Raw genomic sequence first — 19,431 nt, forward strand, 5'->3', positions numbered from 1 at the left:
TTTTTGGAAACCTTTCACAGTATTTTAATAATTTCATCTCTCCTAACAGTCATACTTTAATATTTACATATTTTCTCTCCTCCCAACTATCATACTTTATTATTCTACCAAACTCACTTTTTCATATTTTATTACTGTACTTTTTACTATTTGTCCTAAAACTCACGACATGAAAAAAATGAAACAAGTAATAAAATAAGGAGGGAGTACCTAAATTATTTGAACCAAACACTTCCTTGGTATCTCGAACTTCTTAATTTTTTTATTTACATCCAACGACTCCCTATAATGATTTTTTTTTTTATTTCACTTTCCTTAATAATAAATTTTTGTTCCGTTTATTTTCAAACTCTTCAATCTGAAAATCCAATTTTAAATTATTTTTTTGATCTAATTTAATTTGAAAATCTAATCTAAGTATGTTCTATTCATCTAATTTTCAACTTATCTTATTCTATATGAACTTATTAGACCTTACTAAAACTTATTTTAATTGTAATTTGTACTTAATAACCCTTATCATAACTTATTTTTCTCGAATTGAACTTATCTGAACTTATTACACCTTGGATAAGGTGAACTGAACGTACCCTTAATCTAACCCAATTCTTCAAATAATTTCAATCTGATTCAATTAGATTCGATTTTTAAATAATTCTATTATTCGAAATACTAAATCGATTTGTATTGGGAATGCATATGTTTTTATTTGAATAGTAAACACCCCTAAGAGGCTAAGGGCTTGTTCATATTTACTTAATTTCACTCCAGTTCAGTTCAGCTCCAATCAGTTCAGTTCAGTTCAGCTCCCAATTTCCCTCTCTCATAAAATATTCATTTCAGCTCAGTTTAGTTCAATTCAGTTCAGTTCAGCTCAAATCAATTCAGTTCAGCTCAGTTCAATAAATGTGAACAGACCCTAAGTGTCTTTTCTAATTTACTGAACTGAACTCAACTGAACTAAATATTTTATGACAAGAGGAAATTAGGAACTGAACTGAACTGAAAATAAGTTGAAGTGAACAGGCCCTAAGAATATATTTTTCGTTTACTCCCTCCATTTTCATCATAACTTTTACTACCAATATCTTTATTTGTGTATTAGCAATAATTTATTCGTATATAACTTTGATATTCAATATACATTGGATAAATCCAACACCATCTTAATTATGTAATACATACTCCTTTCCCTTTGTTTTAATAAGAAATTAAAATGGTTTTCCCAAAAAGAAATGCTAAAAGTCAATGTGCATTATCTTCGCAACATTAGTCCTTCTATGCTCAGTTTGGTTTGATGTAAAACATTTTCAATGATAAATAAGTTACTATGGTAACATTGCAAATTAGTTTTCCTTTGTTTGATTCCTTACACAAAATGTTATAGAGAAATAAAAAATACAAAAAAAAAGAGTGAAAAAGTGAGGATAGACGAGAGAAAAGTAAAAAGGCAGTAAGAAAAAGGGAGGATTATGTGGCTTCCTTTATTTTGTAAAGGTAAATGTTTTCCACCATTAAGGATACAATTTTACACCATTAATTAGAAAAATTGTTTTTTTCCCTTTCACGAACCAAACAATGGATAAAAAAAAAGCCGAAAAATTTTCTATTCTCTTTCTTCAAACCTAGCCACCAAATTAAAATTTAAGGGTTGCCATCAATTTTAATCGATGGTAAGCCCCAAATTCTTCTTGAATTTAATGTTTTTATCCAATAAAGATCACCATCAGTATGGTGATTATAGTCAGTCCCTACATGTAGGGTTTAGTCAGTCCCTTCATGTAGGGTATAGTATTATTTGTTTGTTTGTTTGTTTTTAATGTGTGCAGGGATACAAATTTGGAAGATTAGTCTTGCAAATTTGTGGAATTGCGGGTCTATTGGTATAGGGGTGCAGATTTAGAAGATTCGTCTTGCAAATTTGCAGATCTTGATGACCAATCAAGTTTTATCACTTTTGCAACTAAACATCAATGGAGCTCCGTCAAGAACGACGCAAAGACATCTAAAATTATTCAGGAGCAGTTCAGAAGCGATACCATTAGTTTAAGGGTGTTTAATTTTTGTATTGAGAATTTAGATCTTGTAAGGGATGATTGTAAGTGCCGAATGACTATTCTTATTTAATGAAATCACCCCCTCCCTATTCCATTCAAAAAAAAGAACCAAACAATGGAATATGAGAATAAATGAGAAAATTATTTTCCTTGAAAACATTTTACATCAAACCAGACGAGACCTTTATTAAATAACATCGACTGTAATTATCGCACACATATATGATACAAACTCACTCGATCACTTATACTCATTTGTTAATTCACAATCATCCAAAATGACTATATATAATAAGTATGTTCAAGAAATAGTCTTGAAATAAATACACCAAAATGTATAATATCTGCACCCCTTTTGAAGTGATCTACAATTACAATATCTAATATCTTATGTTAGTTTGGTGGACTTGTGAGATATGACTGATGAATGAGAAGTTATACGAAGTATATATTTTAGTACTCGTAGTAGCTAGTAAGATTTGTATTTTATATATGGAGTTAGCGAGAGTATATCTGTTGTATTTGGGAATAAGATTTGCTTCACTCTGGAACTGATTCATGGCAACTGTTTGTTTTTGTCCTAATCCCTTTCTTTCACAGAAATGAGAAATGACACATTTCTGCTCATTTTCTTATTAATTTCAAGGACAATAATCATTACATATATGAGATTCAATTTGTTTTTCTTTGACATGACTCAAAATGTTACTACAACTGACATAAGTTTCTTTCTCATTCCCAATTTTAGTCCTCAGTCTTTCCCTTTTTTTCCTATTGATTTTGATACCAAAATGTTTTTAAAATTGGGAAATTCATCCATATTGTTCGACACTTCAACCACTTTATTAAAAAAAATAAAAATAAAAAAATAAGAAAAATACACAATTTTTTTTTAAAAAAATGAAAAATTAAAAAATTACACTCATATATGAATCTTATGGTCCTGGCGAGGCTCGAACTCGCGACCTTCGGCTCATACGTTTATGTTTAAAAAAATATTAGTTATATATACATCACTTATTAAATAGCACTTATTCATTATTCATTAATAACATCATACGTTTACAATTGATTGATGAAACAACTTCATAAATCGACCCCCCTACCAAAGATAAACAGATCGACATGTAAATAATGTAGCATAAAAATAAAAGTACAGACACATCACATGCACTAAATTTTACACTAGCTAATTACCTCCACATACATATAATCACTGTAATTGATTGAAATTACTAATAGTTACATACTTTGTTGACCATGAACATGAAAACTAGCCATGTTGATCTCTTGAGGGTTGCAAAAACCGCCATCGAAACCACCTTCGACACCACCACCATTACCTTCATGTTGAATTCCAATGTTGTTGTTACAATCATACATTAGTGCGTAACAATATTGCTCATAATAGTATGCATCATTATGAATAGTAGTACTAGTACTAATAGTATTGTTAATAATAAAACTATGATCATATTGATCTTGGTTATAAATATTATTACTATTATTATTGGTAACGTTGTTGTTATTGTTGTTGTTGCTGCTGTTGCTGTTGTTGTTGTTGCTGTTGTTGTTGTTAATGAGGGTTTCATGCAACCAAATTTGAGTTTTCAAGAACTTGACATATTGAATGGCATGTTCCAACATGGAGACAGTGTCAAGCTTAGCACCACCCGGGATCAAACTTTGTAGCATCTTGAACCGGTCGCTTATTCTATGCCTTCTTTCTCTCGCCGCCACGCTTTGTGGGTCTGTTGATAGCCTCACCCCGCCGGCCGCCTTCTTGTTGTTGTTGCTGCCCTTGTTATTCTTATAATTTCTAGGATTATTAGTAGCCTTTCTTGTACAAGAAGAGGGTATCAATATTGGGGATGATGAAGAGGAAGAATAGTTATTAGGGTTGTAAAAAGTAGTGTAGTCCATAGAGACTTAGAGAGGGAGGGTGAGGGTGAACTATATGTGTTTCTCTATGTTTGTTTTTGCAGTTTTAAGTTAGATTGAAAGTTACATTTCATGTGGTATTTATAGCTGATAGGAGGAATTAAGGTACAAATTAGGTCATGTTCTTTTGATTTGAACTGAACAGAACTGAAAATAAGTCCAAAAGAATAGAACTCTCTTTATTCTTAAGTACATATCACAACGAACACTTGATGTGTTTGTGCGTAATCTTAGAGTTTGTTTGGTTGACAAAATAAAATGGGGGAAGTGGAAATTCATGGGAATTGACAAATTGGATACTTGTTTAGTTGACACAAAAAAACAAAAAATGGAAGAAATACTTCCCACAAAACATAGGAAATAAATTGCCAAAATTCCCCTTGGTTCATCAAAATTCATGGGAATTTCAACTTTCCATTGTCATAACCAAATAACTTTGAGAAATTCCTAGGAATTTCTTGGAGGTAATAACTTCCCATGAAATACAACTTCCTACGGGAATTTCCCGTGTCAACCAAACGAGGCCTTAGGATTATTTGTAGTATGTAGAGGAAAATGAATAAAATTATGCTAAGTGGTGTTAAATTGTTTAATGGGTATTTCAATTGTTTTTGGGAGAGATAAACAATACTTATTACAAGTAGAATAAATGAGACAAAGAACAAAAGAAGTATACATATTCTAATTTAATACGAGTAATAAACTAAGAAAAGTGAACAAAAAATAAGTAACGAGGTGTAAATGGTTCTAGGTGAAAAAAAAAAAAAAAAAAAAAAAAAAAAAAAAAAAAACTAGTGGGGTTACATGATTAATGGTGAGTTTAAACAAATAACATAGTGAAATTTTTTTTGCAAAATGGAAAGTAGAAGATTTTGAAGGATTAAAGTTCATAAGAAGTATAAGAATACGGATCAAATTGAGTATAAGAACAATAAGGGCATGTTCTCATTGACTGAACTCAGTTGAACTGAACTGAACTGAACGGAACTGAACTGAACTGAATTGAACTGAACTGAACTGAACGGAACTGAACTGAACTGAACTGAATATTTTATAAGAGAAGGAAATTAGGAGCTAAACTGAACTTAACTGAGCTCAACTGAACTGAATTTCAACGTATGAGAACAGACCCTAAAAAGTCTTTTTTCTCCCTTCAAAAAAAAATAAAAATAAATAAATATCTTTTCTGACTAGCGTTCATCTTAAATAGTTAAATGTACTACGTATTTATGGTTTCAAAAAAAAAAAATGCATGTATTTATCAACAATTGAACCCACAGCATCTCATGTAAAAGATAAATGAATTCCCAGCTAATACAATTATTGTTTATTGTATCACACAAACATATAAATATATAATAGTAGTTTGGATATAAAAGGGCTAAGGTTTAAGGTGTGGCAATTTATATTAAAATGTAAAAATTAAAAAGAAAGTGTTGCATAAAAAAAACTTGTGAGTGAAATTTGTAACACATGGAGATATGAATCTTACTAAAGAAAATCTTGTTATATCCCTTTCTTAGGAAATTGTTAATAAGGATATAAAAATAGAAAGAAAAAATGAAAATATAAAATTAACTACATTGATTTGCGTGTAATTTTGTCATGCATTCATAAATTAATCCTAAAATAGAAATGTCTCAAAAAAAAAAAAAAAAAAAAGAAAAAAAAAGGAAAGTTAGTAAAGGTTTATCCTTAGCCCTAAGAGTGTCATATAGCATTATCCTACTTTAATTTGATCAATGTTTGTGTTAGGAAATTGGGTAATGCTATGTTACCCTAACTTTACATGTTTCCAATCTAGGTTGCTTCAGCAAAATCAAATATGATCAGCCCTAATTGTTATAGCTTTACTCGATATGAACCCAAACCCACTTTAACTAGATCGAGTAACTATTTCCAACCCACTTTATTTAAATCAGAACCAAATACGATTCGCTTTGATTACAACCCAACCTAATTTCAAAGCTTGCAAAAATTAACCGAATTGAATTGACCTCTAATTTTTATAACCGACCAAACAAACTCGTTTCAACTCAATTAGTTTTGAATCCAAACATATTTAACTAACACAATCCAAAATCGAACTGTCACCCCAAATTGACACTAAAAACATTGTATTATAGGGCTTTTCTTTCTCATCATTTGAGTCTAAGGTAGCATAAAAACTTTGTAAAATCCCTGCACCACGCAAAGTCCAATCAAAAATATGAAATGTGGTGATGCAATATGTTTAATTTCTTCCGCCATTACTGGCTTTGGTTTGAGCTACCTAGTCTTAGGGACAGGACCCCCCCAGCTTGACACCTGCACATGAGAGAGAGTGGTTAATTTGACAAAATAAAATCAGTTGCACTGTTTATAGACAGACTCCTACTCAAGATTTGCTTGCTAGCTTAGGGTAGTTGAACTTTACAAACCAAATCCTACTCAACTTGATATTCTATCACATAACTTGCATCATTTACAGTCAACTTGTCATCTTGATTTTACCTCTTTTGTGTGTGTGTGTGTTTTTTTTTGAATTAAATAATATTCAAGTCAATTGTCAAGTTTTTAATATGTCTAGTTTGAAAAATATCTAGATTGAATAGAATCGAATTAAATAATTTGTCAAAAATGAGCACTATGTTACCTTAAATTACCTTATCTAGTTAATCTATATGAACTTAGGGCCTGTTCTCATTGACTGAACTCAGCTGAACTGAACTGAACTGAACTGAGCTGAACTTAACTGAACTAAATTGAACTGAACTGAACTGAAATGAATATTTTATAAGAGAAGGAAATTAGGAGCTGAACTGAACTGAACTGAACTGAGCTGAACTGAATTGTACTGAACTGAACTGAATTTCAACATATGAAAACAGACCCTTACTTAAACTTATTTTAACTAATACAAAGTACATAAGAACCAAATTGATCTGATTTTGAACATAACTTATCAACATGTTCAAAACCTGATTAAAAAAAAAATATTGTAGTCATAAATAAGTTTAAGTTGCCTTGATTTAGTACTTAAGATGAGTGCGTGAACATATACTATTTTAGAGGCGTTCGTTTTATTCACCTTATTGAATTGAAACTTATTGAATCCGGTTAGATTCATATTAAACATGAATGAATCTTACTGAACTTGATTGAACATTATCTAAACCATTAATTAGACATGAATGAATCTTATTGAACTTGATTGAACATTATCTGAACCATTTGGATTTAAAATTTTTTAAGGTGAATAGATAGAGAGAACCTTTAATGTTTGTATACACTATGCGCTTAATGGTTTTACAACTAGATAAAGTTTGCTAATTTTTGCTTCTTTTTTTTTCGCTCCATTTGTGTTGCCGGACTCACAGTGAATCTGACTCACATAATACTTTACCAATTAGAATGCTTTGATCCGAAAGACCATTGAAAATTATTGGAACTAAGGGTCTGTTCTCTTCAACTTAATTTTAGTTCAGTTCAGCTCGAATCAGTTCAATTCCTAATTTTCTTCTCTCATAAACAATTCATTTCAACTCTATTCAGTTTAGCCCCAATCAGTTCAGTTCAGTTTAGTTGTTTTCAGTAAATCGGAACATGCCCTAATTGGGCTTAATTGAAACTTATCTTAACTACACAAATTATTAGTTCTGATAATTTGTAGGTGTATAGCCCTAACAGATGAGAAGTTACTTCAATAGAAATACGGGACTACTCTTATGAGTGTAAAGAAGTGGAGTTATTCTTAGAAAGTCAAAGCATAATAAGAGGGTTACGACTCGAATAAACAAATGAGGCTTTGTTTTTAAAAAAATAATAATTAATTGAGGTTAGTCTTATAAACAAAATAAATAAAATTATCGTTAAAGTTATCATTATAAACTAATGTGGTCATGTTAATGCAAAAAACTTGTTGCTTGATTTTTATTTACAAAAATCCTTGAGTTCACATTTTTTTAGTGCATAAAATCTTCACAAATTATCATACAAGTATATGATTGGTCATATGAGGTGGCCGAAGTTACTCGGTCAGGGTTACTTGTTAGTTAGTCCGGGGTTACTCGATCAGTCAGGAGTTACCTTATGAGTGTTTTGGTGTGTGTTAGCTTGCCACAAGGTGTGATTGGACGCACCAAAAAAATGTGCTGTAAAATCTTAGTGCTGTCCTTTTATTTGCAAACTATAATCCACTCTCTCAAATTTTAGTTATGCTTATAATTGTGAATAGAATTACATTTTCAAACTATTCCCTTACAAATTGACTTACATTAGTAGAATTGAAGCCAAGTGGATGGGAGGGCCTGGCAAAAATGGCATAGAATTAAAGTATTAGTTGTCTGAAAATATATGGATCAAATTGTTGTTGGTCAATTAAATTGTACGATTGATGTTGTTTTGCTTAGAGCCCGTTTAATTAAGGTCTAATCAATAAGCATCTACTTTTAATTAATGAGAATCTTCGAGCTAAATTAATTGAACTTCGTACATTATGATAAAACATCATTGTGTATTGTCTCTAATTTTTAGGGTTTGCATCAAACCAACCATCCAAGTTGGTGAAAAACAATTATCCATCAATCCCTTGCTAAATTAATGTTGTTGTTGGGTTTTTTCCCCTCTTTTCCGGAGAAAATGCTAATGAAAATAACCTTTTTATTTTATCCCTTTCATCTTGATAATACAATTATCTTTTATTTGATACAGACTCAATACTAATAAGTAATAACAAATATTAATGTATCGTTTTCACTTACTCGTTTACATTTATTAATTATTTGTTTATGTCACCAATATTTTTGCTCTTTTCACATGAAATAAGATGCTCTACTTAGTTTAACAAAATCCCATCTAATATGATGTAATCTAGTATGATCTAATTTATTATACTAATTTGTCTACAAGTTGTCTTTTATTTACATTAATGCGTATGAAATAAATACAATTAACTCTAAATCTCTTATTGTGTTAGTTTCGTTTCATTGTACACTTTACAAATACAGTACATAGAAGTATGTACTCCATAATTTTCATGAGCTTGATAAGCCCTTCTCATAATGTAGGGTCGTTGCAAAGCTAAAGACAAGGATCACATAATACACAATTAAAGATATTCAACAATAAGTAAACAAAATTTGAAAGTTATAAAGTGAACTAATATGAATATTAACCTAATCTAATCTGATCTAACCCTTATAAAAAATAACTATTGTTATGATTTTCTAAAATAAGTTGAATTGAACTAAGTCATATACTTTCACTGTTTCTATTTACTTGACTCACAATCTTTCAGCCTTTGGCACAATACTTAACAAGAGGATAGAGAAATTGTAGTTTGTGGCCATTGTTACACATATCTTACTTTATTGCCACCCAAAAGTTTGTGGCCATTGTTATGAGAGTAATTTAGACAATCTATCAAAAGCTTACCAAATACCATATGGACTAAGTAAAATGACATTTTTTTGTAAAAATATTAGTTAAGTAAATAAAAACTGTGGAAAAATATAGTATTATTCCCTCTGTTTTTAAATACTTGCTCCACTTTTCTTTTCCGGCCGTTTTTAAATACTTGCTCCATTTCCCTATTTGGAAAGCTTTGACAATTAATTCCTCTCACCTAGTTGACCCAACGATATTTATTTCATATTCTCTCTCCTTCAATTCTCTCCACTACTTTTGGTTTTTTATAATTTTTTATTCTTCCACCAACCCCACTATCTCCATATTTTATTATTTTCTCAAATTTCTCCTAAAACTCCGCGCATGGTGAAATGGAGCAAGTATTTAAAAACGGAGGGAGTAATATACATATACCCCACATAAAACCACCTATTTGATACCCATTTATAGACTTGGTCACTCTATTAATTTGCTTTGGGCCTACTTAAGTCCAAAAATCCTGAGTGTTGGAAGGTTGCATGAATCACACTCCCAAAATTCCCCTATTATTATTTGTTCCTAGTAATATTTGTTCCCTTTATCTTGAGGACATGAAAGTCATTTTGTTTGGTACTAATGTCGTAAAAACAATAACATTATTTAAAGTCATTTTATCATCATAAGATCACCTTATAGAGAGGGTTACATGCTTGTAAAATTACACTGATCAACAAAATGGTAATCTGATGATAAGGCGGTGTTATACAATTGTTTCTCGAAAGTATAAAATCATGAAGTGAAAAAACTTTTTATATAGCTGGAGCAATTAATTTAGTCGAGACATCCACAATGCATACGCATACGCCATAAAAAAAATAAGGCAAGTAGATATATATAAGGAGCATCTCACTGGTTGTTGGTTGAAAGATAACACCAAACATTGTAACTATCATAGACTTCTAGTTAATAGTTATAGACCTATTTAAAACTCCAAATTAACCTGGTTGGAAATACGAAGCATATTAAACTATCACCATATATTATCGCATGATGCATCTCCTAAAATTGTAAATTAAGTATGTCGAATGCTATGCATCAGGATCCAAAGATTTATGTATATGGAAAAGAGCCAAGCAAACCAATTATATCCCATGCTAACACACAATTTTAGTAATTCAAGCTCATAAATATGATCTTACAAAGCTAGGCGCGGTCTTTGGATTTTAGCTATAGATAGTTAAGAACAGATTTACAAACTTCAAATACAAGCCAAAAACTATATTTTAGCAATACTGTAACGAAAACTATAAGTGGCCGAAACAATGTTCTGAGTTGTTACTGTGAATGTACTAAATTATATAAGTGACCAAAGGAATGTTCACCGTGAACCTGAGAACGTAACAAGAGGCTGAAGCAAGTTTGCAGAATCAGGATGATCCCACTCAAGTGTCTCCCACCGCTCTTTTTCAACCATAATCATTTTAAGAGATAAGGGGGCATCATATGGTTGTCCATTGTCGAGGAGTGGGAAAGAGATAGGGAGTTTCTTGAGCAAAGGACACATTATAATTGTTATATTCTCGATGTGATTACAGCCCAAAAGCCCCTTTAAACATATAGTAACTAGATTGGGGAGATAAGTTAGCTGTAAGATCCTCAACTTTGGGAGATAGATCATAGCATTATCATCTTGGTTACCAACTTCAAGGTTGCCTGATAGTGAAATGAGCTCCTTTAAAGCCGCACATACTTGTACTTCAAGAACCTCTAAGTTTTGCAGTTGGTTTAGAACACTCGGCGTGAAGAGAGCCTCAATTTTCCCACAGTATTCCATGGTTAATTTCTTAAGATTGTGGAGGGCACCACTTGGAGGCTTTTTACCTATTGTTATCCCTATGAAATTTGCCAGTTCTGAAAGGTTCAGCTCCTTTAGGCTTTCGAGTTCAAGCTCAGAAGATGATGCAGATGACCATACATACTCCAGACTGTCACAGTAACCAATCCAGATCCTTGACAATCTTGATAGACCATGCATTGATGGTATGACATCCAGAAGGTTGCTCATATCAACACGAACTAGTTGCAGAAACTGAATGTTGTCTGGGAGCACTATGGTTTTTATTTGACCTTCTTGGTCCTTGCTATATTCATAAACAACCACACTTTTATCAAACACATTTTCAAAGAAGCTAAAAAAGCGAGTTGATGCTATCACTTTTGCTATGTAAATAAGATAGCATCTTAGTTGATGGAAATGTTGAGACTTGATATAGCTATTAAAATCGCTGACATCTGACATCCAACAACCATTAAGTCTCCTCAGATGTTGGAGCTCCATCAAATCCTTCTTCACAACGCTCTTGATTCCATGCCCAATTTCCAAGTGTTCGATGTAGGAAAGCCCAGTTAGTAATCTATGGAATGGCACACAAAGTTTGTCGCAGCATTGCAAATTAAGGAATCTCAAGTTGGGTAATACTTCAATTCCTATAGGTACATCCACTAACGACGTATTACAACTCAGATCCAACACCTTTAACTTTACGAGCTTTGATAAAGGGGGCACATAAATTAAATCTATACAGCAGGCCACTTTCAAAGCTGAGAGATTCTTCAGTTCGGAAATACTATCTGGCAGCTTCTTTATTGGAGCTTGACTAATACTGAGAAAGCAAAGGCCCATCATGTGCAAAAACAACGAATCAGGGATAGTTTTCAAGGGGTTATCTTGAAGCAACAGGGTTGAAAGATGAGGGCACACGGGTGGGATGGATGAAATATCAGCAATGTGATTGCTTATTAATGAAACCTTCACCAGGTCTTCCGTCCACTCTATTGCATTCGGTACTCTAGTAAGTTGTAATCCAGATCTTATCAGGAAACGATGAGTATTACTACCAATTTTGACAGCCATGTCTCTGATCAAGTCATGCATCTTCACATAATTTCCTTGAGAATCCAATGATTCCAACAAGCTTGCATTGATTAGTCTGTTAAGGATGGTGTGCCCCTTATCAAATTGTTTCTCCCTCGACTCTATATTCTCTAACAAATTGTCTGAAACCCAGAAATTTATGATCTCATATCTGCTTATTTCAGAGTCCTCGGGAAAAAATGCACAACCAAGAAAGCACATTTGCAGCTTAACATCATTTAGACGATTATAACTTAGCTCCAAGAGTGGGAAAACATCAGTTTCCATGTCATCGTGATGCCTCGTAGGACCACTTAGTTCCTCCAAAGTATCATTCCACTCATGAATATCAGTTACCTCCCTCATACTTCCAGCTATAGTTAGAATCCCAAGTGGTAAGCCGGCGCATTTTTTGGCAACCAACTTTGCCACATCTCTAACTTCCGGTGAAAGATCATCAAAATTGTTAAGCTTTTCTAAGAATAACTCCCAGCTTTCCTTTTTGGAAAGAGTTTCAATTTTGACTCGTCTTTGACACAACATTCTTCTACAAACATCTAATGATCTACTAGTTATTACCAGCTTACATTCATCTTTTCCCACAGGAACTCCAACCTTCTCTACCTCAAAGTGCTTCCACATATCGTCAAGAAACAACACAACCTTCTTCCTTTTCTTCAAAGCATTAAACAACACTGCTGCCCTCTTAATCTGATCAGTTTCGCCTTCTAAAAGATGATCCACCTTTGCAGCTTTAGCAATTTTGCTCTGCAATGTGACTACTGTATTTTCTTGTGACACAGTCACCCAATACACATGTACTGATGAAGTTTTGCTATCTTCATGGAGTTTGTTGTGGATGTGCATTGCTAACGTCGTCTTCCCAATGCCTCCTAAACCATACACACCTATTCTACACACATCTTCATCTACTAACCATGACAAAATCATTCTCAAATTTTCTTCAAACAACCTACCTTTGAGTTTCGATGTGACCAATGGCACACTCGATGATGCATGGTCATCTAATGTTAGTCCACCAGGAAAATTCCCCTGCTCCATCAGATCATCCATCTCTTGAGTTAGGCTAACAATATCTCTCTTCAACATCTTACGCGAAGTAAATTGCCCCCTTTCAACATCTTGCTCAAGGTATCCCACCTCAGCCTCTAACTCTGACATTTTTTAACCAATTTTCAACTTGACGCTTCCTTTTCCTGCCAGGCTGCATTTCTTCAGCTTCCAGCTGAGTGTTAACATCAGCTGCTCGAGCACGTAGTGCTTCATTTTTATTTCTCATAAGGCGCAACTCTTCATCCACATCGGTATTACCAATCACCCAATTTCGTATTATCAAAGCCATGACAGCAGCCTAACACTGATAAATTACAAAAATGAGACACTAAAAAAGTCTGAAACATATCCCAAACTTATAGCAGCTGTTTGATTTCGGTAATGAGAGCGTTATTATATAATTTTAAGGATCTAGATTGATGTTAATGTCCAATTTTGTCCATGGTATGCAACTCCATCCCTAAACTCGTTTTTCTCTTCCAATGTTTTCATTATTACTCAAAGGATACACCATACACGGGGATGGACAAAAATCACCATGAATACTAATATGATAAGACTTTTACCACAAAATCATACGTAAATTAATTCCCATTACCATCATTATTGCCTATCAAACGGGTCGTAAACTCTAATACATTAATCTAGAGAGTTTAGCAACAATACCCAACAATCAGTTATATATGTGAAATACATATGTGAAATACTACTACAACAACGACAACAATAAAATCTTAGTCCCAAAATGATTTGGGTTAATCAATTATGTGAAATTAGTACCAAAATTTCAGAAATTTTCGTAAATATCAAACGTTAAAGTAACAGTAGTACTGAATAGTTCTCTTTATTTCCCCTGTTTTATACAAGTCTAACTCAATCTGATCAAAATTTTGTAGTGTACTTAAAAAAATACTAGTAGAATTGTTTAACTTTAAGATTATAATTTATACTTTTACAAGCATTTCTTAACAATTAACAAAACATTCAGAAAGGAAAAGGGCAGTAGAATCAAATAAAATGAATCCAAGACAAAAAAGATTAAAATTTGGTAAAATTGAAGTACCTGTTACACAAAAAGATTTGGGTTTGCTGCAAATGTTAATGAAGAATTGGTGAGTCAAAGGGAGATCATATCAAAGCTTCAACTTGTTGAAGATTCTTTTTATGATCAACATGTTGGTATAGTACTATACTATAGTGGTATTGCTTTCTCTATTTTTTTTTTTTTTTTTTTTTTGAAATGGAGTGGTATTGCTTTCTTTATTCAGGTGTTAATGTGATAAATGGTTGACAGTATTCTATGCTTAAAAAAGTCTTCAAGTAGGGAATGAATAACATTTTCTAGTCTAGTACAAGTGGTTTTTGGTTCACGTCTCACATTATAAGTTAATAACAATATAAATGGATCGTGTGTGTAGGGCTGTATACAGTTTAGTCTGAACCGTAACTAAATCAGACCAAATCGCATTTTTGCGGTTTGGTTTGGTTTACGGTTTGGGAAAATAGGGTTTGGTTTCGATTTTTGGGGAAATATGGTTTGCGGTTTGGTTTGGTTTTTCGAAAATTATAAACCAAACCAAGCCGTAAACCAGTAAACCGCATTTTAATATTTATATAATTTTTAATTAATTTAAAATAGTTGTTATATATTATAAAAAAATTGAAAAAACAAAAAAAAAAAATGAAAAATCATTAGAAGACTATACGGTCAGTATACAACTATACTCTATACTCATTCTCAAATATCAATACTTAAAATTCAATAGGTCATATAGATCATATTGCTCTTATTGTGTTAGCACTTAGCACTTGATTAGTTGGTTGTTATTTTTATTAAAACTTTGTAGTAAAATTTAATCCCTTTGGGCTAATAATTTAAACTTTATTATAAATTTATTAATATTTGACAATTTTTTAGGAAAAAATGTCGTCTCCTCATAAACCGCAAACCAAACCGCACCAAATCGCATTATTACAGTTTGGTTTGGTTTGGTTTCAATACTAATATGGTTTGGTTTGGAAAATTGACCAAATTGCGGTTTGGTTTGGTTTAAACGCAAACCGCACCAAACCAGACCATGTTCACCCCTATGTGTGTGTGTATATATATATATATGTATCTGTATGTATATGCATATGTATGTATATGTATATGTGTATATATATATATATACACACACATATACACACATGTATACACATATACATATATATATATATATATAATTCGCATTTTCAGAAATTCCCCTCCCCACATTAGACATGTTTGCTTTTGGTTCAAACATATCAATGTCACACCTCCCCTTACAATATTTAGCTCGTAAAACTCGAGCCCATAGTGCATTCGACTCGGTTAAAACACGCCATCCTAGCTTGCCATCCTAGCTTAGCTAGGACTGCTGCATTCGTTTGAAAATATACATTGATAAAGTTTTGATAACATTAGACATATACTCGTAATGTTTTGATATATTTGTATCAACAAATTATATTTATGTTATTCACTGAAAAATGATAATCGACACATTATAACATCCAAGTACCTTAATCTTAAAATAAGTAAAGGGGAAGTCCAAGTAAAAATGAAAGAAAAAGAAAGGGGGTAGGATCTTATTTGAATCATCTGTATGTATAATTTATTAATATATACTTTTTATAATTTTACAATGTTGATAACTGAAATTATTAAGCTTAACAAGTGTGATAATAGAAATGTGTTAACTAAAAAAAACAAAAGAGGTATAAAAGTTTTTCAAATAAGAAAAAAGAAACAAGTATTAAAAAATGAATGTAAAAGGAAAGTGAAGCAAGTAAATAAAAACGAAGGGAATATTATCTATGGAGTATACTCTTTACTCCACATAATTACTACCTTCATTACATAATTTATTTGCAACGACTTAACTTAAAGTAGAGATTAAAAATATCTAATCATTGCAAATAATAAGAAATTAATGTAGTAAATAAAATACGAAGTACCTATACGATAAAATTGGAACTGCAATTTGCAAACGAACGCTCAACTAGCTCAAGTTGTGATTTTAAAAGTAAGAAACCAAGACAAACACACTAGTTATTTACTCTATTTCTCTTACAGCTTGTTTGGATGGAGGGAAATGGAGGGAAGGGAAGGGGAGGGAAAGGAAGAGATGAGTTTTCCTCCATTTGGATAGCAAAAATAGGAGGTGAGGGAATTGGGAGGAAGAGAAATGGAAGGAAATAATTTCCTTCCACAATTAAGAAACAAATCTTTCCAAATTAGAGAAGATTTGGAAGGAAAACATGCTTTAATAATCTCCAGCACATTCTGTTCGTTTGTTACCTCTAACACAAGTCGTGATCTTCCACCGCAGACATCCAAACCATTCTTCGTCTTTTGTTTTTCAAAATTGATTTTAAACTATAAAAAATCAATTTCTGGTTTGAGATACATGATTTCTGGTTTTGATTTACACAAAATCGATTTTTCATGAAATCCGATTTTTAATTTCATGAATCAAGTTTCACAAAATTGATTTTGATCTTCAAAAATTGATTTTCTGAAAATAAAAAAAAAAGGTTTTGATACTTAGAAACCAATTTCCTGAATATACGATTTCTTTTTCTAATACCAACATTCAGAAAATTTTGTTTTGATTTTCGAAAATCAAATTTCAGAAATTTTGGTTTTAATTTGGCAAAAATCAATTATCAGAAATTTTGTTTTGGAAAATCGACAATGAAGAAAATTTGCTTTCCAGAATTTCTTATTTTGGAAAATTTGGTTTTAATTTAGCAAATTCCCTCACTCTCTCTTCCTTCATTTTCTTTGTTATCCAAATGAGGGATTTCCCTTCCTTCACCCCTCCCCTTCCTTCACCTCCCCTTCCTTCATCTTCCTTCCCCTCCCTTTCCTTCCAAAAGTTCTATCCAAACACAGCCTTACGCTTTGTTTGGATAGCAAAGAAGGAAGGAAAAGAAGGGGAGGGAAAATGGAGGAAGGGAAGGGAAAAGAAAGGGAGGGGAGGGTGAGCTCCATTTTCTCTCCAAATCTCTCCAATTTTGAAGAGATTATGGTTATTATAGAGAGAGGGAAAATGGATCCCTCCCTCTCCTTCCCCTTCCTTCCCCCAATCTTTTACCCAAACAAGAGATTTTGTCCCCCTCCATTTCTCTTCTTTTCTTTTCCTTCTATTTCTTCCTATCCAAACAAAGTGTTAAGGTCCAACATTTTGGTCACCTTGACAAACATGGGCCAAAAGGCCAATACCAATAACAATAATATCATGATGGGATAGATCGTCAACTCATTTACAAAATCCTTTTAATCATTCAAGCCAGCAAATTACATGCATTATTCAAAAAATGAAGGAAAAAAAAAAAAAAAAAAAAAAAAAAAGGAAAGGAAAGAAAAAAATCAGCTTGATGATTACAATTGGTAAGTCAAACAACCAAAACTTGATTAAACAACATTAATTTTTTAGATCATTATAACTTAAAATACGGCAATCATAGATGCTTCTCCAATTATGTGACCTTCAGTCGCATCCAACAACTTCTCCTTCGTCACCTGCAATTCAATCATCAAACTTTACATTATGCAACTATGTAACTACACTCGAGATCATGAACTATGTAACTACACTCGATATCATGATCAACAAATCACGTCTACATCATTATCCTCTTTGTTAAACCACAAATTAATTTATTGGTGAATTTTATTTTTAATTTATATTCATTCTTTTTATTTTTAATTTACACACCCTTCACACTTTATATCAAATCGTTGCAAATAGTTTAAAACGGATAACATTTAAATCAAAAAGTAAACATACCGTCTTGCCAAGGCGAAGCTCATCATCAAGTGCATACAACTTAAACTCGATCCGATGCCCATGACTAGGCATAGTAGGGACTCGCCAACCAGGTACCTTATCATCATTATTCCCTTCAGCAATATTAACATAATCACCACCTAATTCCTCTTGCTTGCCCGAGAATCCCTCGGGCAAGCCTTTTAAGGTAGGTGGGATATGTGCCACAACCCAAATAGTCCACGGAACAAGTGGACTATTTGGGTCTGGGGCATCAATATCCTCTACCACCAAAGCCAAATGTTTAGTCCCCTCCGGAACGTTATACCACTCGATCGGAGGGGATATACCGGACTTAGTACCTTGACCTTCGTCGGTGTACTTCCGCGGTAGCCGGCCGTCTTCCTTGTTCACCGGCGGGCAGACTATCCGGAAATCATCGGAGTCGTGTGTTGCACCTGCCATTTTTCCTAGTACAATGTTGTTGATTTTTTTTGTTACGCTTTGAAAATATAAATAGGGATGTGTTGATAAAATGTAACAGTTGTAAGATGTAACAAAAATTTAGGGTAGATAATGTTGTAGGTGTTTGGATATGTTTTTATAGGGTAAAAAGAAAGTGAGGATTTGACACGTGCTGGAAGAGTCTTTAGCTGGTTGGAGAAGATTTAGGTTAATTAGACACGTGTTTGGGTGTTGTGATGTGTTTTTTTTTTTTTTAATTTAATAAAGAAAGTAAAAGAAAATGGGATATTTGTGATGTGTTTGGCTATGAAAATTTCCGTCTTCGAACTTTCTACTAGCATCGCCATATCACCGACTATAATGGTTCATCGTATGAGTACGAAGTATATCTCCTCGTGAATTAAATTAAATAAAGTATTAATATATTTATTTATAATTTTTTAAGTTTCACAACTAGTGTGTGGTATGAGCGATACAATAATACATCAGATTGAATTAAGTTTAAATTATTGGCTTAAATTTTTTGTTGAATTGAACAAAGCAAAAGAATGACTATAGCAACAAACATATATATATTAGAATTTTTGTAACGATTTGTTTTTCAAAATTGAGTCAATTGAAATCAACAAATCTAAGTTCGTTAAGAGTAACTAAGCTATTTCAAATCAATAATAAGAAAATAATTGGTGATTCACTTTGTTTAAATTAACATTTTATATGATACAACGTATTCCATACAATAATAGAAACCAAAAAGTACATATCCCTCCCTACCTTAAAAAGTAGAAACATACTCTTATGAATAGTGTAATGCCAA

At 32.4% G+C, this 19,431-nt stretch overlaps 3 protein-coding genes across 3 annotated transcripts; all 3 read right to left on the reverse strand.

The window, feature by feature from the left end:
* Positions 1 to 3,299: 3,299 nt before the first annotated feature.
* LOC145596783 (uncharacterized) lies at positions 3,300 to 3,980 on the reverse strand. Its single transcript, XM_081652982.1, has 2 exons — positions 3,560 to 3,980; positions 3,300 to 3,481 (listed from the first exon to the last, which is right to left on the reverse strand). The coding sequence occupies exons 1-2, from the start codon at positions 3,978 to 3,980 to the stop codon at positions 3,300 to 3,302; spliced, it is 603 nt and encodes a 200-aa protein (XP_081509108.1).
* Positions 3,981 to 10,743: 6,763 nt separating this feature from the next.
* LOC145596784 (disease resistance protein At4g27190-like) lies at positions 10,744 to 13,389 on the reverse strand. Its single transcript, XM_081652983.1, has one exon. The coding sequence runs from the start codon at positions 13,387 to 13,389 to the stop codon at positions 10,744 to 10,746; it is 2,646 nt and encodes an 881-aa protein (XP_081509109.1).
* A 4,355-nt stretch (positions 13,390 to 17,744) lies between these two features.
* LOC145599291 (uncharacterized) lies at positions 17,745 to 18,629 on the reverse strand. Its single transcript, XM_081655689.1, has 2 exons — positions 18,171 to 18,629; positions 17,745 to 17,902 (listed from the first exon to the last, which is right to left on the reverse strand). The coding sequence occupies exons 1-2, from the start codon at positions 18,612 to 18,614 to the stop codon at positions 17,828 to 17,830; spliced, it is 519 nt and encodes a 172-aa protein (XP_081511815.1). The 5' UTR covers positions 18,615 to 18,629; the 3' UTR covers positions 17,745 to 17,827.
* Between the last annotated feature and the right edge of the window lie 802 nt (positions 18,630 to 19,431).

The sequence above is a fragment of the Chenopodium album genome, chromosome 20, assembly GCF_948465745.1.
Source record: "Chenopodium album chromosome 20, dcCheAlbu1.1, whole genome shotgun sequence".
Taxonomy (NCBI): domain Eukaryota; kingdom Viridiplantae; phylum Streptophyta; class Magnoliopsida; order Caryophyllales; family Amaranthaceae; genus Chenopodium; species Chenopodium album.

Bases quoted from the DNA above. Each gene is read 5' to 3' on its own strand.
- LOC145596783 (XM_081652982.1), bottom strand. From the start codon at position 3,980: ATGGACTACACTACTTTTTACAACCCTAATAACTATTCTTCCTCTTCA. The intron at 3,482-3,559 runs GTAATAATATTT...GTACTACTATTC, and splicing joins CAACGTTACCAATAATAATA to ATAATGATGCATACTATTAT.
- LOC145596784 (XM_081652983.1), bottom strand. From the start codon at position 13,389: ATGTTGAAGAGAGATATTGTTAGCCTAACTCAAGAGATGGATGATCTG.
- LOC145599291 (XM_081655689.1), bottom strand. From the start codon at position 18,614: ATGGCAGGTGCAACACACGACTCCGATGATTTCCGGATAGTCTGCCCG. The intron at 17,903-18,170 runs GTATGTTTACTT...ATTGAATTGCAG, and splicing joins AGCTTCGCCTTGGCAAGACG to GTGACGAAGGAGAAGTTGTT.